The sequence below is a fragment of the Nipponia nippon genome, unplaced genomic scaffold, assembly GCF_047370975.1.
Source record: "Nipponia nippon isolate SJK-2023a ecotype South Korea unplaced genomic scaffold, ASM4737097v1 scaffold_13, whole genome shotgun sequence".
In the NCBI taxonomy this organism is placed as follows: domain Eukaryota; kingdom Metazoa; phylum Chordata; class Aves; order Pelecaniformes; family Threskiornithidae; genus Nipponia; species Nipponia nippon.
The window spans coordinates 664,699-688,412 of NW_028262324.1; the positions used below are offsets into that span (position 1 = coordinate 664,699).

The 23,714-nt window shown below is 58.1% G+C and overlaps 1 protein-coding gene across 13 annotated transcripts in view; it reads left to right on the forward strand.

Moving 5' to 3' along the window:
* The window catches only part of CHD6 (chromodomain helicase DNA binding protein 6), an 85,808-nt gene that overhangs the window by 49,075 nt on the left and 13,019 nt on the right, over positions 1–23,714 (forward strand). For 9 of the 13 annotated variants that reach the window (XM_087749375.1, XM_087749378.1, XM_087749370.1 and 6 more), the window contains 22 exons: positions 1,219–1,305; positions 1,584–1,733; positions 2,039–2,160; positions 2,777–3,020; positions 3,468–3,644; positions 5,322–5,465; positions 6,260–6,515; positions 7,021–7,231; positions 7,746–7,941; positions 8,490–8,654; positions 9,049–9,228; positions 10,242–10,352; positions 12,059–12,261; positions 12,677–12,879; positions 16,601–16,760; positions 17,193–17,282; positions 18,278–18,381; positions 19,085–19,214; positions 19,501–19,561; positions 19,946–20,003; positions 20,704–20,923; positions 22,737–22,945. In XM_087749375.1, the coding sequence (XP_087605501.1) occupies positions 1,219–1,305; positions 1,584–1,733; positions 2,039–2,160; positions 2,777–3,020; positions 3,468–3,644; positions 5,322–5,465; positions 6,260–6,515; positions 7,021–7,231; positions 7,746–7,941; positions 8,490–8,654; positions 9,049–9,228; positions 10,242–10,352; positions 12,059–12,261; positions 12,677–12,879; positions 16,601–16,760; positions 17,193–17,282; positions 18,278–18,381; positions 19,085–19,214; positions 19,501–19,561; positions 19,946–20,003; positions 20,704–20,923; positions 22,737–22,945 (3,481 nt within the window). The remainder of the gene's footprint in view (positions 1–1,218; positions 1,306–1,583; positions 1,734–2,038; positions 2,161–2,776; positions 3,021–3,467; positions 3,645–5,321; positions 5,466–6,259; positions 6,516–7,020; positions 7,232–7,745; positions 7,942–8,489; positions 8,655–9,048; positions 9,229–10,241; positions 10,353–12,058; positions 12,262–12,676; positions 12,880–16,600; positions 16,761–17,192; positions 17,283–18,277; positions 18,382–19,084; positions 19,215–19,500; positions 19,562–19,945; positions 20,004–20,703; positions 20,924–22,736; positions 22,946–23,714) is intronic. The other 4 variants (XM_087749374.1, XM_087749382.1, XM_087749371.1 and 1 more) reach the window with 3 other exon arrangements.

The window sequence follows — 23,714 nt, forward strand, 5'->3', positions numbered from 1 at the left end:
ACTGACACCATGGCCATGCCCAGGCAGCAGCATTCCTCTCGAGCTTCCAGGCTGCTTTGAACAGCACAAGAGGGTGAGCAGGTGGGAATGCTGGAGCCAAGGAGCCATGATAGTGCCCTGAACACCCGTGGTGTCACTGGCAGAGGTATGGGCAGGGTGACGAATGTCACTTGCCAGGCAGTGCCAACCCTGGAAGCGTTGCTCAGTGAGGGGGAGGGCAGCGTGCAGTGCTGGAGGTGCTTTCACGGTGGAGCAGAGATGCTATGGGAGAGAGGGAGCTATAAATACTTGGGCTTAGGGCAGCTCCTGCCTGCTCTGCTCTATAAGCAGATTAATCTTGTTTAATATGAAAGGTGTTCTATAATTTATCTTGCTGCTCCAGAGATAGTTGTTGGATCTCCTCAAACTGCCCCTTACAAGTGTAAATCAGGCCAGTAGGCTATGAAAATTTCTCCATGGATGTAGTTGGAAAGCTGGGGGTGTGTGTCAAATTTCTCACTCCCGATTCTCTTTGAGGTCTTTCCCAGGATGCAAAGAAAAAGCATGTGTTGGAACGCACTGTACCACTAACAATTTAGGAAGGAGCAAATGCTCTTTCCTGTGACTAACTGGGGCTTGGGGAGCTGTGAACATAGAAGCCTGTTTTTTCTCCTTCCCAAGCCCTAGACAATGTGTGTCTCCAAGGACCACTGCTTGTCTAAAGCCCACTCCTCCCCAGGTGTTCCTGGCAGGAGGATGAGCCCTTGCCTCATGAGTGGTTGCTGCTGGTGACTGCTGAGCTGAGGGTGGGGAGAGGGAGAGGAAGAGACAGAGAACAAGGTGTCATCCCTTGCAGAGGAGCGGAGTTCGTCGGGTGCTATGTGTGGCTCTGTGCTGTGGCAGTCACAGCTCTGGATGCTGCATGTAAGCTGGAGCATACAGCTCAGGGCTTCGTACCTTGGGGCCAGATGGGCTGGAGAGGACTTTTCTGCCTCCCAGCAAGGGCAGCATGGAGCCTGCGGCTGCTCTAAAGCAAGAGCTTTGCCTTCTGCAGGGCTCCTGCATCCTCCCTGCCCAGAGACAGATGTCGTGTACCTGTGTCCAGGGCACTTGGTGTGCTGTGCACAGCTAGCAGCGTCCTGGGGACAGATGTCCCGCAGCTGTTTACTCGTGTCTGCCATCTGTTTAACCCTGGCATCACCTTGAACTTACCTCTCTTTTTACTCTTTGCTGTCGCAGCCTGATGAGGATTTGTTCAACCCAGACTACGTGGAGGTAGATCGAATTCTGGAGGTGGCTCACACAAAGGACCCTGACACTGGGGAGGTGAGTGGCTTCATCGTTTGCTTGACCTGCGGAGGGAGGGAGGCTTGGCAGGAGGCCCAGACCCACGACATGCATCGCGTGTCATCTCGGAGCACCCCGAGGCCTTCCCAGCCTTGTGCAGCCTGAGCCCTGTTCTTGGGGACCCCTTGGCACAGGGGTAAATGGAGGGCTGCTGATCGTCTCTGTGACTCGCTCTCAGTCGCGGTCTGTGCCCACATGCTGGGGCTGAGCGGCTGTGAGCCCTGCGCTGTCTCTGAGCCTGTCTCTCTGCGCTGCAGGAGGTGACTCACTACCTGGTGAAGTGGTGCTCGCTGCCCTACGAGGAGAGCACCTGGGAGCTGGAGGAGGATGTCGACCCAGGGAAGATTAAAGAGTTTGAAGCCCTCCAAATCCCTCCAGAAATCAAGCACACGGTAACGTACCCAGAGGTAACGTACCCGGCTGGCAGCTCGCTGCCCTGGGCAGGCAGGGACTGTCTGTGTCTTGCCAAGGTCCAGCAGTGCTGACCTTCTTGTCCCTGCTGCTGCAGTGCAAGGCCCATATCCTCCCCTCCAGATGGGTTAGTTAGCAGGATCCGAGGGTCGGATCCCGAGGCCAAGACCTTGCTGTGAATCAGCTGTCAATGACTGTTCTGAAGTGTTGTCCTGATGCACAGCCCCAGAAGCGGCGTCTGGCCTTGCTGAGTGTTAGCCTCTTCCTCTCCATGGACCTTGCTCCTGCTCTGTCCTCCTAGGAGCGCCCAGCATCTGAGTCCTGGCAGAAACTGGAGAAGTCCCGGGAGTATAAGAACAGCAACCAGCTGCGGGAGTATCAGCTGGAGGGAATGAACTGGCTGCTCTTTAACTGGTATAACAGGTGAGGAGGGGCTGGAGCCCTCTGCTCCCACAAGGAGTCCTGCTGGCAGTGGGGCCCCAGTGTGCAGTCACAGGAGCAGCAGAGCTGGGGGAGCAGAGTTGACAAACAGGGGCCTGATGGAGCAGCCACTGAGACCTTCCAGTGCTGGAGCTGGCAGGCTTTGTTTGTTTTAGCTTTGCAACTGAGTCTTTAAAAATGTTTCTCTCTGGTAAATGCTGATGAGTCTTGGAGATAGTAGGGCTTAGCTATGGGTCTAAGATACACCTGATTTTTGGTATTGGCCAGGCTACTGGTGACCTATTCCTGTGGCAGGAGTGCAGGAATATGCATGTTCTCAGCTGCAGCAGGCCATCAGATGCATCTTTCACTGGCTAGTGTGCACCCAAAGGACAGCATCTTTCACACTAACTTTGAGTCCATCGTCTTGCAAGAAATTGGGTGGTCTGGCTTACCCAAACTGGTTTGGGCGACTGTACCAATGTCCCCCCACCCTCCACGCTGCAGGGTCAGAGAGGTGTGGGTGGAGGTGGTGAGCCTGACATCCGATCGAGGAGGTGGCCACAGGGTGGTTCCTGTCCCTGAGAGCCACGTTCACCTGCCCCGTCCATCTCTGCAGGAAGAACTGCATCCTGGCGGACGAGATGGGGCTGGGGAAGACAATCCAGTCAATCACCTTCCTCTCAGAAATATTCCTGATGGGCATCCATGGCCCCTTCCTCATCATCGCGCCTCTCTCCACCATCACCAACTGGGAGAGGGAGTTCCGCACCTGGACGGAGATGAATGCCATTGTGTACCACGGCAGCCAGATCAGCCGGCAGATGATCCAGCAGTACGAGATGGTGTACAGGGACACACAGGTGATTGACGCACACGACACTCCTGGGATGCGTCCCCCAGCCCTGGCTTCCTTTACTTAGGAAGTACTGACCTGCATGTGGAACTTGTGGTTCATCTGGAGAGGGAAAGGTGATCTTTTAAGACCGTTTTGCTGGCATGGGCTCAGGGTGCGCTGTGTATGAGTGAAGAACAGGCCCAACTCATGCAGAAAGGGGAAAATGCAGCAGAGCCCCAGCCACAGTTCTTGTCCAGGCCTGTTTGTCTGCCCTGAAGCAGTGTCTGGTTTGGAGAGATGCAGCCTGTGGCCAGGGAGGAGGCTTGCAGGAACCTGCCCGCTGCTTGAGACAGATGAATCTGGGGAAATCCCAGCTAGGACCCAGATGCTAACAGATATGTTGACAGGATGTCTGATAGCGTCCTGCCGCTCTGCAGGAGTCAAGCGCTGCATATGGTTTGTGTCTCCCTAGGGTAACCCTCTCCCTGGGATCTTCAAGTTCCAGGTGGTTATCACCACCTTTGAGATGATCCTTGCCGACTGCCCGGAGCTGAAGAAGATCCAGTGGCGCTGCGTGGTCATTGATGAGGCACATCGCCTGAAGAACAGGAACTGCAAACTCCTGGAGGGGCTGAAGCTCATGGCCCTGGTGAGCACGTCCTGCTCACGTTCATGTAAGAGCAGGGTGGGCCAGAGGTGGCCATGCCTAGCAGTCAGATGCCACTGCCAGCTGCTCAGGCCCAGTGCCAGAGCTGAGAGCTTCCTGTCAGAGAGAAAAGCATCCAGGACCCATCAGGTCACTGGAGCGGTGCCAGTGACGGGGGGGGGGGGGCCTCTGATGGGTGGGGCACTGGTGCCCTGCAGCCATCACAAACTCCTTTTTGCTGAAGTGGAATATTAACCCACAGCAGGCCAAGTCCCTCCATGCCTTCCCATCTCTGTGCACTCCCTGGCAGAGCACTGCCTGGCCTTGCAGCGCAGCTTAGGCTGCTGCAGCACACAGAGGTAGTTGCTGACCAGCCGTGCACAGCATCCTCTGGCTGTGGTGTGCCTTGTACCCTGCGGTGAGCAGGGCTGCATGTTCAAGCTGGTTTCTCACTGCTCTGCAAACATGGGACGAGTCTGTGCCAGGGATCGGGGTGGAGGACTGTGCATGGTGAAAAAAGGATCAATGAGCTGCTCTGAGAAATTAATGTGGATGTCCAGCTCCTTTCCAGCCCTGGGGAAAGCAGCGCTGCTGTTTGCTGGACCGAGGGCCATCAGGCCTGTTGGATCTCCCAGCCCTACCCAGCTTCCATCACATTCACCTGTAGCTGCGCCAGGCCTCTGAAAATTATTAGTCTAGTATCCTGTTCCCTGTGACCTTGTGTCTTGTGCAGGTTCCTGCTGCGTTGTGAGCAGCCTGGGGCAAAGCGGGATTGCTCCTGGACCCCCTTGGTAACCATCACCTTCCTTTGTACAAGTCCTGTGGGAGTCTCCCACCTTAAAACTGCCCTTCTTTCATAGCTGGTGACTCCTGGGGACATTCCCTGCATTAGGTTGGGCAGGAGGATTAGCCTGAGCAGCGAGTGAGTGCCCAGGTCTCTGACACTGCTGGGACAGAGTGGCTGGTGCGCCCTGGGAGGCAGCACCCAGTGGTGCTTGAAGCGAGAGCCCGTGGGGTCAGCGCATGGAAGGGAGTACATTCTCCTTGAGAGGTCATCCGCTCCTCACACCCCCAGGTCTTGGGGGGTTGTCTGGACCCCTGTCTCCTTTTGTTAGGTACCTACATGGTGAACCTCTAATAAAAGCTCCTCCTTGTTCCCAGTGCACGCTTGACACAGTCATACGTGCCCCTGCTGATTTTGGAGCACCCAGCTGACGCAGGCCCTAGCAGCAGGTCCCTGATGCCCCTCGGTATCACGTGGCTCTGGGCCATTGTTCTGCCCGAGCCCTGAAGAGGGACATCCTGCCCCCAGACGCAGGCGCACGGAGGCCTGGGGCCTCTCAGCCTCCCTGTCGGGTGCCAGCACAGCCCTGCCTGAGGGTCTCGTGCCAGGGCAGGGCTGAAGCCTGGGGGCAGCGTGGGATTCTTGGGTTTGGCTGTTGTTGCTGCACAGAGCTGGACTGGGACACATCAAGGGGAGTGTCCTGGGAGCCACAAGACAGTGTTGCATGGCAGTGGCTGGGTCAGGGCTGGCACCATGGCCAGGGGAGCCTTTCAGGGAATGTGCGTGCCCCTAGGCCACCCAGAGTGCTCCTGAGGCTGGAAGACAAGGAGCTCTTGGGACACCATGGACCCAGCCAGCGGGTCTGAGCCCTCAACCTGTTTTCTGTGTATACCCAGGAGCACAAGGTGCTGCTGACAGGGACCCCCCTGCAGAACTCGGTGGAGGAGCTCTTCAGCCTCCTGAATTTCCTGGAGCCGCAGCAGTTCCCCTCAGAGACAGCCTTCCTGGAGGAGTTTGGAGACCTGAAGACAGAGGAGCAGGTACCTAGAAGAGTGACGCTGGTGACTGTTAGCACAGGCCACGGGGACACATGGTCACCAAGCCAGACATGCACTCAGACATGTGCTTCATGGAAGTGAATAGGACTCCTCATGCCGGGAGAAGCAAAGTTGTGACACAGCCCCCAACGCTGCTTTGGGGAGAGGAGACTAGCCTGTGCCAAGGCAGTGGTCTGCTCCCCGCCTAGCTCCCTGCTGCCTCTTGCATGCCTGGGCAGCACAGCTCACCCAGCTTTCCCACCTGGTCTGTCCCTGAGACCAACAGGAGTGTAGGGGGAGTGAGGAGATCAGTAAGTCCATGTGTCAGTTGCCCTTGTCAGGTTCCCCTGGGGAGCCATCCTCCAAAGTTCCCCTTGAACGTGGGTCACAGAAAGCAGCTCAGTTCCCTGGGCTGTCTCGCTGCCATTTGAATGTCTGGCTTTAAGTGGAGTTTGCACAAAGATCGTCATTCTGAGGGAGCAGGCACGGGCACATGGAGCAACCATCATCTCAGCTGCAATCAAAGCTCTCAGCTCTCCTGCACAGGCGCAGGACATTTACCCAAGGCTGCTGGCAGCAAAAGCACGTGGAGTTTGTGGCCCAGGTCTGGTCACTCGCATGCCTGCCCCAAGGAAGCCAGACCCTGAAGTTGTCCTGGCTGTCAGAGCAGCTGCTTCAGGGTCATTTGTAGTGGGTTTCCAGCCTGGGGAGGCTCTAGTGTTGCAGACCCCTCTGCTCTTGTCACCGTGTGCTTGCCATGCAGGGAGGGCAGTAAATCTCTGTACTTGCTCTGGCAGGTGAAGAAGCTGCAGTCCATCCTGAAGCCCATGATGCTGCGACGGCTGAAGGATGACGTAGAGAAGAATCTGGCACCCAAGCAGGAGACCATCATTGAGGTGGAACTGACCAATATCCAGAAGAAATACTACCGGGCCATCCTGGAGAAGAACTTCTCCTTCCTCTCCAAGGGTGCCAACCAGCACAATATGCCCAACCTCATCAACACTATGATGGAGCTGCGGAAGTGCTGCAATCACCCGTATCTCATCAATGGTGAGGGCTGTGCACAGGAGGTGTGGGGGGGATGGATATCACTGCAACACTTACTGGTCACTAGCTGCAGAGCTCACCCTGCTTGGGAGCCAGCTCAGGCCCTCATGCCATCTGCTGCTGGTGTGGTTGTGCATCCAGGCCCAGCACAGGATGCGGTGATCTGCCTTGTTGCCCTCACGGGCAGCCCAGCTCCCTGCAAGTGCTACTTGCTGGTGGGCACCTCAGGGTCTTGCGAGGCTTGCTATGTTTGGGGGTGTTCTGGTGCAGGACCCTCTCCAACATCCCAGCCTGGCTTGTTCTGCCAAGAGCTAGTGCAAGCCCTGAAGAAGGAGCAGTGTCACAGGAGTGGAGGGGCTTCTGGAAGTCTCTAGCCAACCTCCCTAGATCTGATCAACTGTGTGGGCTCTGTTCCTCGCATGGTGGCTTGCTGTTGCCCTGGATGGGAGGCTGCGGGCATCTGCACTGCCAGCCTCACCAAGAGCTCATGTCCCTTCTCACCTGGCAGGGGCGGAGGAGAAGATCCTGGAAGACTTCCGTAAAACACACAGCCCGGAGGCGCCAGACTTCCAGCTGCAGGCAATGATCCAGGCGGCCGGCAAGCTGGTGCTCATTGATAAGCTGCTTCCCAAGCTGATCGCCGGTGGGCACAAGGTGCTCATCTTCTCCCAGATGGTGCGCTGCCTCGACATCCTGGAAGACTATCTCATTCAGAGGCGGTTAGTACAGGCTTCAGCATTCATGATGGCTCCTGCATCTCACCTCCATCCTGCACTGTAGATACAGAGTGGAAACAGCCTAGGGTGGGGATTTGGCCGTTTTGTGCCCACATACCAAAGGATCCGAGTTACAGGCTACTGCTGGTGGGTGCAGAGACCCCAAAGCTGGGCAGCTCTGACCTGTCCATTCTGCGTTGCCCAGGGCTAGTTCTAGGAGTGACCAAGTGGAAACAGGCCCTTCATGGGAACAGGTCCTTGTTCCCATGAGCCCCATATCCATGCGTGGGGTTGTGATGGGTTTGCTATCATAAGGGGAACGACTTTTGGGAACAACCACAGTGCACACAGACTGATGGGGCCTGAGCCTCCACCTGTGCACAGGTCGTGTCAGTCAGTCCCGGCTGCCTGCGTGCCCACACGCAGCCCGGGGGAAGGAGCAAGGAGGGGTTTGTAAGCCGCAGCCAGTTCAGGCCCTGCTGTGACCCTGCTCTCACCTCTTCTCCTCTCGGAGCAGGTACACCTATGAGCGCATTGATGGGCGGGTGCGCGGGAACCTGCGCCAAGCTGCCATTGACCGTTTCTGCAAGCCCGACTCGGATCGCTTCGTCTTTCTCCTGTGCACGCGGGCAGGTGGGCTGGGCATCAACCTGACCGCTGCTGACACCTGCATCATCTTTGATTCAGACTGGAACCCACAGAATGACCTCCAGGTAACGGGGCGGGCCGGGACAGGCTGCTGTAAAGTCCTGCAGCATGGCTCCCGTCACTCGTGCCAGTTGGGGAGAGAAGGGCAGCAGCGCCCAGCTGTACTGGGCATGGGGTGCCATGCTGGGAGAGCTGGCAGGAGTGCGGGCAGAGGGGACATGTCATGGGGGAGATCACGGTGGGGCTCTAAAAGCACGGGTGGGCCACAGACCAGGCAACACTTTGTTCATAGCTGGTGTTGGAGGGAGTGAAGCGTTGGGTGCTCCCCATCTGCAGAGAGCCAAGGCTCCCACCTGAGCCCTGTGTCCTTGCCTGGGAGTGCAGGGGTCTCCGATTCCTGCTCCACAACCGTGCAGACATGGTGCGAACCACCACTCGCTGGCAGACCCCTGCCAGCTCAGCCACAGGCACTAGATGAGGGTGCTCTGGTGCGGGGGAGCTGGCTGCAGCTCAGGTGGGTGAGTGGTGGGTGCTGGTGCAGGGTGCCACAAGCCACATGGTCCCCATTCTGCTGGGCTCACTGTGCTTGACGCTGTGCCCTCTGCACTCCCAGGCTCAAGCTCGCTGCCACCGGATCGGGCAGAGCAAGGCAGTGAAAGTCTATCGCCTCATCACCAGGAACTCCTACGAGCGGGAGATGTTTGACAAGGCCAGCCTGAAGCTGGGCCTGGATAAGGCTGTGCTGCAGGACATCAACCGCAAGGGCAGCACCAACGGGGTAGGTTGGCTGTCAGTGGGGGGCACTGCGGGAGAGCTCTTCTCCTTCCCCTGCAAGTCACTGCCAGGTTGCAGTAGAGACCTGGGCAAGCTTCTGGGGAGGGAGAGCCCGGTCCCACACATTCGCATTGCTGCTGTTTGGCCTGGTAGGCTGTCCCTGCACTGCTACAGGGTTGGGGCACACATGTGGTGCTGTGTCTGGGTGACATGGACTGAAATTCCTGACAGTCCCTCAGCCAGCATTTTCAAGTGACCTCTTTGCTGTAGCAGCGGGAGGTCTGGGTTGGCTTGAGGCATCTCTGCCCTCCCTCCTGGGGCAGAGGGAAGAGCCTTCTCCTGCTGGGCAGTGCCTAGGGCAGCTGGCCAGGTTGGTGATGCCCCTGTGTTTTGGACAGGTTCAACAGCTCTCAAAGATGGAGGTGGAGGACCTGCTGCGGAAGGGTGCCTATGGCGCTCTCATGGACGAGGAGGATGAAGGATCAAAGTTCTGCGAGGAAGACATCGATCAGATCCTCCAGCGCAGGACACAGACCATCACGATCCAGTCTGAGGGAAAGGGCTCCACCTTTGCTAAGGTGTGCTGTGCTCCATCGGGAGGGCAGGGGGATTCCACCCGGGATGGTGGGGGACACGCTGGGAGTGCGCAGGGCAGTAGTGGTGGGCTGACCTCTTACCTGTGTGTTGAGACATGTCTGCATGGAGGCCAAGCTCTCCTGCCTGTCCTGCTGCGCCCAAGAGTGAGACCTTGCTGGGGCACGGCAGCAGTGTGGTCTCCTGTCTCACTGGTGGTCAGCAGAGCATTGAGGAGGGGGCCACCAGCCTGGGCGGGTGATGTGGGGCTGCCCGGGAGGGTTCAGCTTGCCAGCTTCCACTATCCTTTTGAAGCCGGCTCAGGCTGGTGAGAAGGCAGGGGCTGTCCTCCAGGCACCGGGCAGTGCCAGGGTGTGCTCTGTCACCAGGCTGGCGGTGTGGACAGATGCAGAGCTACTCTTGTGTCCCAGTCGGGGCAGCGTGGGGTGGAGGGCTTGCTCTTCTGATGGCCTGAGGACTCCTTGCCGTGGCAGCAGGGCATGCCCAGAGTTAGACCCTCTGCCCAGGGCTGTTGTGAGATCCAGTCCTGAGCTGGGCTGATCTTGTACCCATGGCTGAGCTTATTTGATCCAGAGTCTGTCACCTCTCCTGCCCTTCCGGACACTGGTGCTGCCTTGGTGTGGTGCTTTGGCGAGCAGAAATGCAGGTGAAGACCTTGGAAGCTGTGCGCCATGGGGCCCTGACATCCCCACAAGAGAGACCCTGGGAGCCAGCTCTGTGGCACGCTCAGGGTCACTCAGGGCCATCTGTCTCTCCTCCTCTTACGGGTGGCACAGCCCAGGCTCCGTTTCCAGCAGTCAGGCAGGACTGCAGAAGAGAGGGGTGTAGCTCCTTTAAAGCAAACAAAGAGCCCTCTGGCATGTGTCAGCATGGGGTGTAACACCCCATGGCAGCGAGACTGTGCGCTGCAGACAGATGTGTTGGGGATCTCTATATGGGGGAAGGCACATCTGGAAGGTGGGTTGCATCCTGTTCACTCCTCTTCTTTCACTCCCAGGCCAGCTTTGTAGCATCGGGAAACAGAACTGACATTTCCTTAGATGACCCCAACTTCTGGCAAAAGTGGGCCAAGATAGCAGAGCTCGATACAGACGCCAAGAATGAAAAGGTAGGATCCAGCTCGTGGCCCGTGTGCCCCACAACTGATCTGACACCGTGTGGCGTGGTCTCCAGGCAGGAGCTGTGTGCTTCTGCTGGGTTCGTGAAGGGATATGTGTTAGCCGGTAACATCAGAGCAGGCAGGTCTCTGGAATCGGTCATGTGTCACATGGTCCTGTTTAATGCCAAGATAATAACCATAATAACCATAATAACCATGCTTCTCTGTTGTGATTTATTCATAACGTTTAATGTGTGGATTCCAGCAGCAGCATGGGAGGATTTTGAGGAGCTGCAGTGGCTTGACGGTCCTGGGACACTGCTGGTCGAGGCTTGTGTCAGGCACACTGGCACCCTCAGGTCCCAGCCTCTCACCGGCTTCGTGGATATGAGGGCACCCCTGGAACTGCAGGTCCTCGCTGAGCAAGCACTGGGCTGTGGCACTGTGGTGGGAGCAGTGTACTGGCTAGGCTGGAGCAGGTGGTGGGTGCTGGCTGGAAGGCAGCACCTCTTTGCAGAAGAAATGTCTCTTTCTGGTGAGCACGCCAATACTGTGAGGGCTGTGAGGTGCCGTGCTGCTTCCCCACCTTGTTTGCACTCACAAAGGCAGGCTGCAGGAAGGTTGAATATCGTGGCTGTGGCACTGGGTTTGTCAGAGCATCGCTCTGTGTGTGCGTGCTTGGTCTGGTTTAGGTCTCAGAGCTCTGTCCTAGGTTAGAGCAGGCTGGCTGTGCTTGGCTTCTCCTGGCCTGGTAGCAGAGCTGCCGGACGTTCCCCACACACCTCTGGGGAGCATCTCCCGAGGGCAGCATCCTTGATCTCCGCCCCTGCCTTCTCTGCCCGGGAAAGGAGCTCTCTAGCCGAGCACTGAGATGGAGCTGGGAGCGTTGGTGACTGCCTGTTGGGAGGCAGGAGTGGACAGATGGGGTCCCATCTCTCTGCTGGCTCTGCTGAGCCCGTGGGCTCGGCTGCGACCTGGGCCTCTCCTCCCGGCTCCTCCATTGAGCGCAGGGCGCTGCAGCTGGCTTCAGTGTGGCCCCGGGGCCTGCCGAAATTCCAGCTAAGGCAGCAACGCCATAGAGATGGTGTTAGACAGCAGCAAGAGGGAGGCCCCGCAGCTCTGCAGAGCTCACTGCTCTAGCAGGGAGAATGGGAGAGGGTGTGTGCGTGTGTGTGTCCCACGTGCTTGAAATCCAGGCAGATTTAGATGACATGGATTCATTCAACAGGGTGGGGGGAAGGAGAGGAGGCAGGTACATGCTATTTAATTTCATATTGCTCCCTCCTGCACCTTCTTGGAAGCTGCCTTTCCTCTTCCAGCCCACCTATCACCCCCGACACAGAAATTACACCGCCTCCAGCACAGTGCTCAGCGCAGGCAGTGCTGGGAGAGCTGGGAGTATGATTCAGAGCTGAATCAGCTGCTGGTTGTCAGCAGTTTGAACCCAGAGGGCCTGATTTTCAGCCTGCTGTCATTCAGGCTGAATTTTGTGCTGGCCAAGAATTGTCTCATGTGTGCGGGCAGAGCCGCACGCAGGTAATTCGGAGCAGGTATCCCAGTGGGAAGGTGATGGCTATCCACAGGGCTGGCGAGCCAGGAACCAGAGGCGTGAACAGAGCAGGGTGGCAGTGTGGAGAAGAGGATGTACTGTGCCCTGATGGAAGGCAGGTGTTTCTGCCCGAACCTGAGCGTGTTCTCCTCTCTGTCCCTTGTAGGAGAGCCTGGTCATCGACAGGCCCCGGGTGCGGAAGCAAACCAAACACTACAACTCCTTTGAAGAGGACGAGCTGATGGAGTTCTCTGAGCTGGACAGTGACTCGGACGAGCGACCCACACGCTCGCGGCGCTTCAATGAGAAGACGCGGCGGTACCTGCGGGCCGAGTGCTTCCGCGTGGAGAAGAACCTGCTCATATTTGGGTGAGTCTCGCCCCCTCCCAGAGAGCATGGCCTCGGCCTCCAGCTGCCCCAGCGCGCACATGGGCCACTGGCTGCCCCAGCCACTTTCTGTCCGTCCTGCTTGCAGTGTCCCCTCCTTCCAGCAGTGGCCTCCCTGGTGGGACCTGGGCTCTAAGTGAATGTTTGGGATGGAAGGAGAGTTAGTTGGGCAAAGCATGAGCTGGCAGTCAGCACTTTCAGAGTCTGCTCCTGCCTCTGCCCTGTTCAGTCCTGGGCAAACCTCTCCCCATCTCTGCTCCTGTAACGTGGGGGCAGAACACCCCTGTCCAGGGGAGCTGGCAGGGCCGTGCCCCTGAGAGAGCTCCTGGAGAGAGGTGCTGGCAAGGTCTCTAGTTGCACAGGAGTGTTTACTCTGTCTGTGTTCCTGCTGTTCCAGCTGGGGACGCTGGAAAGATATCCTGACCCATGGGCGGTTCAAGTGGCACCTGAATGAGAAGGACATGGAGATGATTTGTCGGGCCTTGCTGGTCTATTGCGTCAAACACTACAAGGGGGATGAGAAGATTAAGAGTTTTATCTGGGACCTCATCACGCCGACGAAGGATGGCCAGAACCAGGCTCTGCAGAATCACTCAGGTATTGCGTGTTCTCTCTGCCATTGCACCTGTACCTGTCGCCACTGTACCAGCCTACGGGACTGAGGCTACAGAAGTCAAAGCAGAGCTGATTGAAACAGCTGGCAAGCAGTTGTGCTTGAGCACCGTGACACTCTCTGCACAGAGAAAGTGACTGCCATGGGACTGACCTCCACACTGACCCTCAGAGCCAGCGGCAGGGGCTGGCTGGCTGGGGTAGGCTGTTTCCTGGCTCCCAGTGCCATGGCTGGTGCAGAGGGAGCCTTGTGGTGGGAGCAGAGGTGCCATCCCACTCTCAAGTGGGTGCTGCTAGGTTTTCTCTGGCCTGTGAGTACTGTCAGGGTTCCCCCACGTGGGGAGACACCGGGCAGTGAGCTTGTGGGGTGCTGGTGACCGTATGAACACATTGGGTGTCAGAGGTGTGAGGGTGCTTATTCCACTCAGAGTGTAGACGTGCCTGGCTGTCCCTCAGGGCATCACAGGACACGGCGTGGGTCGTTGTGCAGGAACCCTGCCTGTGCCTGGTGGCAGCCCTGGCCCTGACGCCAACAGCTGAGACTGCCTGGCGTGGCACTCGCGGCTGCGCCAGGGAAGCTGGCAGTGCAGTCTGTGCAGCCGTCTCACCCCGCGTTGCCAGCTTGTGTCTCCTCTTGCCATGGTTCTTGTCCCAGACACACTGGTCTGCAGTGCCTGCCCTGATGGGTGGAGGTGCAGCGTTGGTTTGTCCTGAGACCTCTGCAATGCAGAATCCTACCCAGGTGGTGCTGCCTTCTCTCAGTCCGTCTAGCAGGACCCTTTATCTCAGGTTTGGCTGTGCCCTTGCTGTTCAGAAGACTCGTACGCTTATTTTCCAGTGTGTGTGAGGTCCATGTATCACACCACACGTCCAATTTGTAATTGCATCTGCATTCTGTTGGGTGGAGGTTTCCAGTGTATCCTCAGCTTCAGACAGGGGCCACCAGAGCCTTCCCCAGCCCTGCTCTCCTGCTGTCTCTGACTCTGCCTGGGCAGTGGGGTGCTGCAGATCTCCCCCCTGCCTGCAGTGCAGCGTCGGCTCTCTGCAGGCGTCCCTTGGGGCTGGAGCAGCACAGCAAATAGAGCCCACCATGCAAACAGCATCGTGCAGCTGCAGTGGCTTTTGTCTTTAATGATATGAAGACAGCGCCAGTGCTGGCTCCTTGGATCAGCTGAAGGGTTGTGGCCTGGGACATGTGGTCACTGCCCGTTCTGTGTCGGAGGACTCTGCGCTGACCTAGCAGCACAGTGCCTGCGTCCTGCGGCTTTCAGGACAGGTGAGTTTGGCTGGGAGGGCCAGCTGGGGGAGGCCACGGCGCTCCCTCAGGGTGGTCAGAGCCCCACGGCCATGTGCTGCTTGTTGTGCGCTTGTGATCTGTGGCGCAAGGTGAGTAGCGAGGAGGCTGGGACTCTCCAGCCTGCTTTTGGCATCGGGGAGCCAGGCTGAAACCTGGGGCTCCCGTTCCAAGGTGGTGGAGCACAGGGAAGGCTGTTCTGGAGGGGTGCTGTTGCTGAGCCCCGAGAGCGTGCTGCGTGTTACTTGATGCTTGAAACCTGATGTCACTATTTAATCATAGAATCATAGAATCATAGAATCGTTAAGGTTGGAAAAGACCCTTAAGATCATCGAGTCCAACTGTTAACCTATTACTGCCAAGTCCACCACTAAACCATGTCCTCAAGCACCATGTCTATCCGTTCTTTAAATAACTCCAGGGATGGAGACTCAACCACTTCCCTGGGCAGCCTGTTCCAATGCTTGACCACCCTTTCGGTGAAGAAGTTTTTCCTAATATCCAACCTAAACCTCCCCTGGTGCAGCTTGAGGCCGTTTCCTCTCGTCCTATCACTTGTTACTGGGGAGAAGAGACCGACCCCCACCTTGCTACAACCTCCTTTCAGGTAGTTGTAGAGAGCAATAAGGTCTCCCCTCAGCCTCCTCTTCTGTCTGGAAATGTCCGACTGGCTTTACAGCGTGAGTTCCGAGCACGTGGCCTTCAGTGGCTTCTTTAAGTTACTCTGGTCACCTCCAATGTGAGCCACTGGCAGTGCTGCCTCCTGCCCTTGCCACACAGCCCTGCCCAGAGCGGCGCTGGGACTGGACTCGAGAGCCCTGTGGGGAGCAGAGCAAGAGTAAGAAACAAATTGGCTGATAGGAATGAGCTTGATCTAGATAATGCCAAGTAACGAACAAGCCATGGTTTCAGTGGAGGGTCAGGAATGCTTTAGTGCAAGAGCAGCACTAAAATTGGATATTTAGCAGAGGGAAGCAACCAGGAGCTTCTCCATCAGCTCTTCAGAATGGCTTTTCCCACCTGTGAAACCTCCATGTGGTCTTGGCCAGAGGAACAATGAAACCATCTAGCCTAACCTCAGGAGCCGGAGGAGAGCAGAACCCTCCAGTGCGGAGCAGCCACATGGCGGGCGCTGCTGGGGCTTGCCCAGGAGGCCGAGGTACCACTCATGTTTGCAGAGAGCTGACCGGGCGAGACGTGCTCCAGGCTTCCCTGATGGGCAGAAAAGCAACAGCAGCCTCCAGCCCTTGCTAGTGCAGCCAGGGGCTGTTCCTTCTCAATCCCGCACCCGCGTGGCTATGAGGGGCGAGCACAGCATGCGGGCAGCCCAGCTCAGAGCTCTGCTGTGATCCAGCCCCGTCCTGCCTTCCGTCCTGGAAGAGGCCAAGCTGCTGAGGAAGCAGCATTTGCCTGGAGTTCGTCAGGCCAATTCAGTGCTGGAGACGGGAGCCCTGGTGCCCACTGCAGGCCTCCAGCAGCCACCTGGGCTGGAGCCCTTGTCCTGTCATGGAGCTGCAAACTTCATGCAGGTGTTGAGGACATGGTGACGCTCTCTCTTCTTCCCTGGTGTCGCAAGACCAGATGGATGGGATGGGACTGCTGAGGCACTTCTTTCCCCTTCACACACAGAGGCAGGAGAGGACATCTGCAAGGACCCTGCCTCCGAAGTGGCAGCTCATCCCTCTCGGAAGACTCCAAACAATAGTGACCCCACCAGGGGTGGTTTCCATGTTCTGCTATGAACTCGCGTCTTATTTCAAGGTTGAAAATGCGTTTAATTTTCGGCTCCAGCCACTAGATCTCATTTTATCTTTGTCAGCCAGGTGGGACTGCATTCCTTTTCTCTTCATTATCTTTGACAAGTGTAAATACCCCCTGCAGTAATCTGGTTCCCATGGAGCCCTCCTCCTGATGCACGGAATAGGAAACAACCCTTACAGATCAGATCATCAGGATTGTCTTCTGGTCTTCGATCATTTGGGAGCCTCTTTTTTGAACTCTTGTTCCAAATCACTGTGTTGTCCCCATAGGGTGAACTTCAGAGCTGGCTGTAGTGTCCAAGGAAGGCTCTAAGAGCCGTGCCCGAGACCAAGGTCCCTTCCGTGCTTCTGTGTGACATTTTTATACATCAAGGGGCCATGTTACCCTTTGGGCTCAGCATTGCACTGAGAACTCACAGCCATTCAGTTTCTGCGGTGATCCCCAAGTTTTTCTTGGAGACGGAGCCTCCCATGCTCTGCGTTTACTGTGCGCCCTTCCCCACCCTGGCTCGCTGACCTGCAGCCAGGAGCTTTGCACGGCCTCCTCCCGCTCCCCGGCTCTGCTGCCCTGCCTGGGCACCGCAGCGCCAGAGATGCCTCGCGGCGGTGCCCAGCCTGGCCCACGGTGCTCACTGGCTGCCACTTGCTCTTACAGGCTTGTCAGCACCGGTGCCCAGAGGCAGGAAGGGGAAGAAGACGAAGAACCAGATGCTGCTTCCCGAGATAAAGAATGCAGACTGGCTCGCCACCTGCAACCCCGAGGTCGTCCTGCATGACGACAGCTACAAGAAGCACCTCAAACAGCACTGCAACAAGTGAGTGCAGGAGCCCACGCCGGCTCGTGGAGACCGTGGGCTGAGGGCCTTTAGCATGCGGAGGGTGGGAGGGAGCTGCAAAGGTCTCACAGCCCACACTGGATCACCATGGTCCGGCTGCTGGACCGCTCTCTGGCGCTCCTCCAGCTAACGGGAGCTGTGTCCTGAGCAGCAAACCTCCGGCCGCAGGGCCCCAGCAGATCGCAGGGCTGAGCACTGTGGCCTGACACCACAGGGCCAGTGCCCGTCGTGCTTTGAGAAAGTGGGTCCTCCCACGTGGGGAAACATGGTGTTGAGCAGGTTTCCCTGGCCTTGCTGACCCTTGGAGCGTCCCCCTGCAAACGCTCTGGCGAGGGCCATTGGACCAGGCCCTAGGCTGGCATCTGAGCATCAGCGTGCTAGCGTGCGTTCCTCTCTGCTGCCCCGGGACAGGGTTCTGCTGCGAGTGCGAATGCTCTACTACCTGAAGGCTGAAGTGCTGGGGGAGGCCGCGGACAAAGCCTTCGAGGGGACCCCCGCCAGGTAGGGACCTTACGGTGAACCCCCGCAATGCTTCCCGGGGAGGTGGCGGCAGCGCTCGAGCACTGCCACAGCCATCCAGCCCAGCCACGTCTGGGCTCACTGCAGCTCAGGGCAAGTCACATCCCCAGGTCTTGCTCAGGCAAAACTTCATCCTTAGACCGCAGCTCTGCCTGAGCAGGGACCATGGCTGTGGCAGCCCTCTTGAGGCAGCTCTGAGGCTGCAGTGCCAGCCTGGGGGGTGGTGAGGACACTCGGGGACACCCTGCAGCCTGCAGGAAAATGTCTCCACATGCTGCCTGACAAATTGGCCTTTAATCCAAAGTGGGAGCCCACAGAGACTGTGCCTGGTTCCCAGGGCCAGGTCTTGGAGCAGAGCATGTCCCATCGCTGTGGCCTGCAGTCCCTTCCCAGCGCTGAGGACAGGGGGGCCGACAGGCTCTGTTAATGCCACTGGCCTGCAGCCTGCCAGCTCCTGACCTTCCTGCAAAGACTCAGCTCTCGGTGATTCAGAGGGAAGTGTGATATGCTGAGCTTAATTTCCTAGAGCAGGGGCTGCTGCCTTCCCCAGCACAGCTCCATCAGCACGAGTCTGTACAGAGGAGGCGTTGCAGCCCACCCCACAAGACATGCTATTCTTTTGGGGCTAGTAGGTTTGAAGTGGTTTCCCTCAGGGGATGCCATTCAGATCAGATAGGATCTCCAGTCTTCTGGTGTTGCTTGAGTGGGAGGGGAGAGGGGCTGTGCAGCCTCCCCATCTCTGGAGAGAGGATGGGGAAGGCAGTGGGTTGCAGTGGAGCCCAGGCTCCAGCTCTCTGACCCCGGGGAGATGTGCAGGACAGGCCATGGTGGGGCCCCAGGCCAGCCTTGCATTCATTAGCTGTCCCCAAGCCAGTGAGTGATGGCTCCTGTTTCCCCTGCCCCTGCCCAGCAGTGCCCAGTGCGCTCCAGTGTCTGGTGAGACTGGAAGAGGGGCATTCATACCTTTTCTGCCACAGGGAGCTGGACGTGCTGCTGCCAGACATTGACTACGTGGAGATCCCAGTGGACTGGTGGAACGCCGAAGCCGATAAATCCCTGCTCATCGGCGTCTTCAAGCACGGTGTGTACCGAGCTTGTCTGGTGGGTGCCGGTGCGTGAGAGGGACCCAAGTGGAGCACCTGGGCAGAGCTCTGGTACCTGGAGGGAACGTCACGTCAGTGGGAGGGGGCAGAGCCGCAGCCATGCACCGTAGCCACACAGGGCCAAGGCAGCTCTCCCCAGGCGCCGGCAGCTGCGGCGCTGCCAGCTCGTTTGGGTGGTGGAGCAGGCGCACTGTGGTGCCCAGGGTGGCCGTGCCCGGTCTCATGGCAAACTCCTCCGGTTTGCCAGGAGTAGTGTGCAGTTGCCATGTGAGGGTGAGGAGGAAGGCACAGAGCCTCTCCTGGCATCCCCAGCCTTGTCATGAAGTTGCCCTGCGGCTTCCAGGAGCCATGGGGCTGTTTGCTCCCAGCTGCAACCTGCCGCGGGTGCTGTGCACAGCTCTCCAGGCGCTGCGCTGCACTGCTTGCCGGGCAGGGCTGCCTGGTGGGATGGAAAGGCTGACCTTTCTCTTTGCCTGCTGCCCAGGGCTGCAGAGCAATTAGCAGTTTTTGGGAAGGCGTTCTGAATTTCTGGGGGTGAGAATTGCTCTCACAGCAGCCCCGACAGAGAGTGAGAGCCAGGTGGGGAGCTGCGTCCCACAGAGCAGGAGGTTTGCCTGAATCAGGCTCAGGCCTGGTTTTGTGCCATCTTTCTCCTTTTTGATGGCCTGTGGTGGCTGGCAGGTTACGAGAGGTACAATGCCATGCGGGCGGACCCGGCGCTGTGCTTTCTGGAGAAGGTGGGCATGCCGGACGAGAAGCTGCTCTCTGCGGAGCAGGGCGTCAGCGACGGGGCACAGGACGTTGCTGAAAGGTGGGCAGGGGATGGAGCTAAGCTCTTGGGGGCTGTCTGGCTCCCTGCTGGGGGCCATGTTAGCAGCGGGGCAGTGCTGTGGGGTGAGCTGTGTGCAGGGAGGAGGAAGGAAGCAGACCGTGCGTCTGAGCACAGCAGGCAGGGGGGAAGGCAGGGGCAGCTGGCTTCCCAGTACGAGGCGGAGGGATGGCATGAGCACCAATTCTCCGCTCCCTCCTGCCGACGACTGGCATGGCCAAGGGGGCTGTGCTGCCGCTACCAGGGACTAATTTACTCTCTTACCCAGGGGCAGCATGGAAAAGGAGGAAAGCGGTGGAGAAAAGCTAGAAGGGCTGCCAAAGCAGGAGGTGAGTGGGATTCACAGTGATCGATGCACATCTGCTGCTGCCAGGCCTGCCCTCCTGCCTGGCGCTGCAGGCTTGGCTCCATCAGCTCTGCTGCAGGGCACAGGGGAGCCAGCACTGCTGGTGCCAGCTTTGCTGTGCCGTGCACGGGTTCTGCCCCACGGTGTCTGCGTCATCTCTGCTCGCTGGAGTACAGCTGCTGCTGTTGCCTCTATGTGTTTCCTGCAGACCTGGGCAGCATCCACCTCGTGGGGAGCTGAGGGAGATTGAGGGCTGGGGATGGCCGGGGGTCCGGCCACCCCATACCCTGCTAGGGCCGGGCAGGCTGTGGGTATGGGGGGTTCTGTGCGGGGCTGGAGAGCCCTCTCTGATGGTTTCCTTCTGCAGGACATCACGGCTGCTGGGGTGGGCGAAGCCAGTGAGAAGCGGGATGAGCCAGCGGCAGGTGAGGCCATATCTCCTGCAGCACGGCGCGTGGCTCCCCAGGGGCTGGCACGGGACGGCTGGAGCTGGGGCGCTGAGGCGGGCGCTGCTGGGTGGGAGGGACGCGCTGCTGGGCTGGGGGGACGCACTGCTCTGCGTGAGTGGGTGCCCAGGTAGCCTAACCTGGGCAGGCTTCTGTCAGGGGCGCTCCCGTGCAGAGTCACGTGTGACCCAGGGATTGAGCCCTGTGGCAGGGCAGCCAGGGTCCCGAAAAAGAGTGTTTCCAGCCAAAGCCAGCCAGGGGTGACTAGAAGCCATTAGCCTGCCCTTGTCCATGCAGTTGCCTGCCTGAGATGAGCGTGCAGGGTCTCTGCAGTGGGCACGGCTGGCAGATGCCATGGGCTGGCTGGTCCTGCTGCTGGGCATGGAGCTGCAGTCTGCTCCCATGCATGGCCTGGCCCAGAGCCATGGTTCCCACCCTGATCTCTGCCTCTGGGCTCTCTCTGAAGGAAGCTCAGACATGGTGAGGCTGTGAGCCAGCAGCTTTTGGGGTGCGGAGGCCCAGGGATGGTCACGACAGCCCCCCGCTCATGACTGTGATCCCCGGTGTCCCCCATGGGAGGGAGAAGGTGGGAGGGAGCTCTCGGAGCCAGCTGGAGGGACGTGGGAACCTGTGGCTTTGAGCGTGCATTAAATACTAATGTCCTTGCTGATGTTTGAAGCCCAGGATGGCTCCGACTCAGACAGATCCTGCTGGCCTGTCTCGTCTGCCCTCACAGCCAGACTGCGGAGGCTCGTCACCGTCTACCAGCGCTGCAACCGCAAAGAGCTGCCTCCCCGTGCTGAGATGCTGGTGCCCGGTAACCATGGATACTGGCTGCAGGACGAGATGTTCAGGAGAGCCTCTGAGATGGACTCCGTGAACAAAGAAATGCAGAAAAGGTAACACAGCAGCAGATCCCTTCCAAAGGTGATTTAGGCCAGTTGAAATCCTTGCCCCCCTGGATTTACCCAGGTAAATGTCACCACAGCTGTCCGTGCAGCCAGCTGCCTACGTGCCGGAGGCGCGTGGGTCCTTGCTGGGCCAGGAGCGCAGCTCCCAGCCACAAGGCAGCCTTGTGGCTCCAGCAGCCAGCCTGGCCAGGGAGCAGCCTCCACTGTAGTTTGCAGGTAGCAGCTGGTGACACGGTGAAAGGAAGCGAGGGGACAGCTCTTCAGGGTCAAATCCAGCATCTGCTGGGCCAAGGATCGCCCCCCAGCCCCAGCAGAGTGGGTGCTGCTGAGCAGTGTTGTGCACTTGGGACGCACCGTGGATGAGGGGTGACGGATGAGTGCTGTCACAGCCCACGTGCGTAGCCTTTCTGACCCTCATGGCTCTCACACCACTGCATTAGCCTCCTGCTCGTGGCCTCGGGAGCCCAGTGGTGGCATATCCTGCTTCTAGTGTGCTCCCATTTGGTTTGTGTCCCAGTAAGTGGAAGGATGGTGGGACCATCCTGGCACCCGAGTGGCTGTCTGCAGAAGCTGGGGAGCGTGTGTGGCAGGGTGACACTGCCTCCATCGCTGCCGGTCCCCAGCACTCAGCCCTGAGACTAACCAAACTGCAGGGCCTCTCTGTGATCAACAGCCCTCCGTGGCTTTGTCTCCTGTGAACCTGTCCCCGTTGCAGGAACCCACGTAACTGCACGTATCTGTGCCGCCCTGTGCTCTCTGTTCATGGCCTCTTTGTATGGAAGCTGCTCTGGCCCGCTGCTCTTCCCTCTCCCTTCCTCTGGGCCTCTCCCACCTCTTCAAGGTGGGGGCGTCAGTGGTTGTGCTGTGGGCACCACAGCAGCCTGGTGTTCCCTGCTCTTTAATTCTGTAGGCTTTCTTTTTTTGGGTCTGCTTACAGGAGCATCCTAGGCAGTTTCCCACCGGCCTTTAATTTGAAGCCTTTCAACAAACGCCCTGTTGGGCTCCTTGATTTGGATCATTGATTTTTTTAATAACTTTCTTCTTGTTATTCTCCTTTTTGGAATGAAATATCACTGCAGAGGGCTCACAGCAGTGAGCAGGGGTGGAAATGCTGGTCTAGGTGTATTTTGGTCAGCTGGGGAGTGCCGTGGGTGCTGTCACCCTGTCTGCTCTCCCTTAACGTGCCCCAGCTGCTCACTGGTGCTGGCTCAGAGCTGCAATTGAGAGGAGCTGCGAATTGACTTCAAGCTTTCTTCAGCCCACAGCACTCACCTTTCTCTGCTGTGACCTGTTCTGCGCTTGCCCTGCAGTTTGCACCCCTGTCTGTGCTCTGTGGCCTCTTTCTCTGCGCTCTGTTTGCCTGGGGCTGTATTTGCCCAGAACGCTCTTCACCATCTCTGTCCTGGATCGTTCCTTCGAGTGATCCCCACAAGGGGAAAGTTCAGAGGGTCCAAGCCAGAGTGAAATAGGTTTGTGCCTCCATAGAAGCCGCTGGAGCCTCTGCCCCATCAGCAGCACAGCCAGGAGCTGCACTTAGTGTTTTTTCAAACAGCCGACACTGGTTTTTCAACAGTGAGCTGAGAGCCAGAGGGCCTGTGGCCTTCGCTCCTCCTCACTACATGCCATAAGGCAGAGGATCTCAGGCTGTGATGATCTCCCCGGCATGCTCCTCTTGGCAGGTCCCCCAAAACTGGTGGGCAGTAACTAGATAGTCCTCTCTGAGCCTCTCTGCCTGGTTCCTTGCCCATGCTGGGACCAGAACGTGTCTCAGTGATGTTCATGTCTCCTCCCTGCCCCACAGGTGGACCAGGAGGGAGCAGGCAGATTTCTACCGCACTGTCTCCTCCTTTGGGGTTATCTATGACCAGGAGAAGAAGATCTTTGACTGGGCCCAGTTCCGAGCCATCTCTCGACTGGAGAAGAAGACAGATGAGAGCCTGGAGAAGTACTTCTACAGCTTTGTCGCCATGTGCAAGAATGTCTGTGGTCTCCCCCTGTGGAAAGAGGATGGTGAGTGGAAATTGCACGGCCTAGGGGGGGTAACAGTAAGTCCATGTAGCCATAGGTCAGAAATGGTCCCACTGCTCTTGTGGAGCAGGAGAGCAAGGGAGGAGTTCCAGGGACAGCTGGAGGTGGCGAGACACCAGGCAGGCTGTGGGCTTGCAGAAGCTGTGTGCATTTCTGGCTGCCTTGTCACCACTGTGTACCACCTCCCCAGTGCAGTGGGGAGGTAGAGCAGCCCTGTGGGCTCCAGCCCCTGCTCTCAACAGGTCTCACAGAGCTCTCCCATGAAATCACAACCAATTTTATCCAAGACAGCAACCTCTGGATGTGAGGGAGGAGAAGCAGCAGGTCACATCTCCTCCACTCTGGAGCTGGGAGTTGTTTGCGCGATCTGTATTGCTGCTTCCTTTCTGAGCATCTGTCTGCTGGTGCTGGACAGAGTCTGCACAGTGGCCGTGCTGTGGCATAGCTGACTAGAGAGCTCTGCTACAGAGTAAAGGGAGTCTGAACCCACCGCAGGAGGCTTGGGAACCTGGCCAACACAGAGGTCATCCGTTTTCTCAGAGTGCCCTGCAGAGCCTCAGTGCATTGGCACTGTGCAGGACATGGCAGATGAAAAGCTGCTTGGGGGCTATTTAAGCACAAGGCGATTTGCTTCTAACAACAGCAGAAAGGATTTCGTCTCAGATCTGTCAGGAGGTATGGTCTCAGGTGCAGTTCCTTGGATGTGTGTGTTAATGCCTTAGGTAGGTGTTCCTCATCAAAAGAGCTGCAC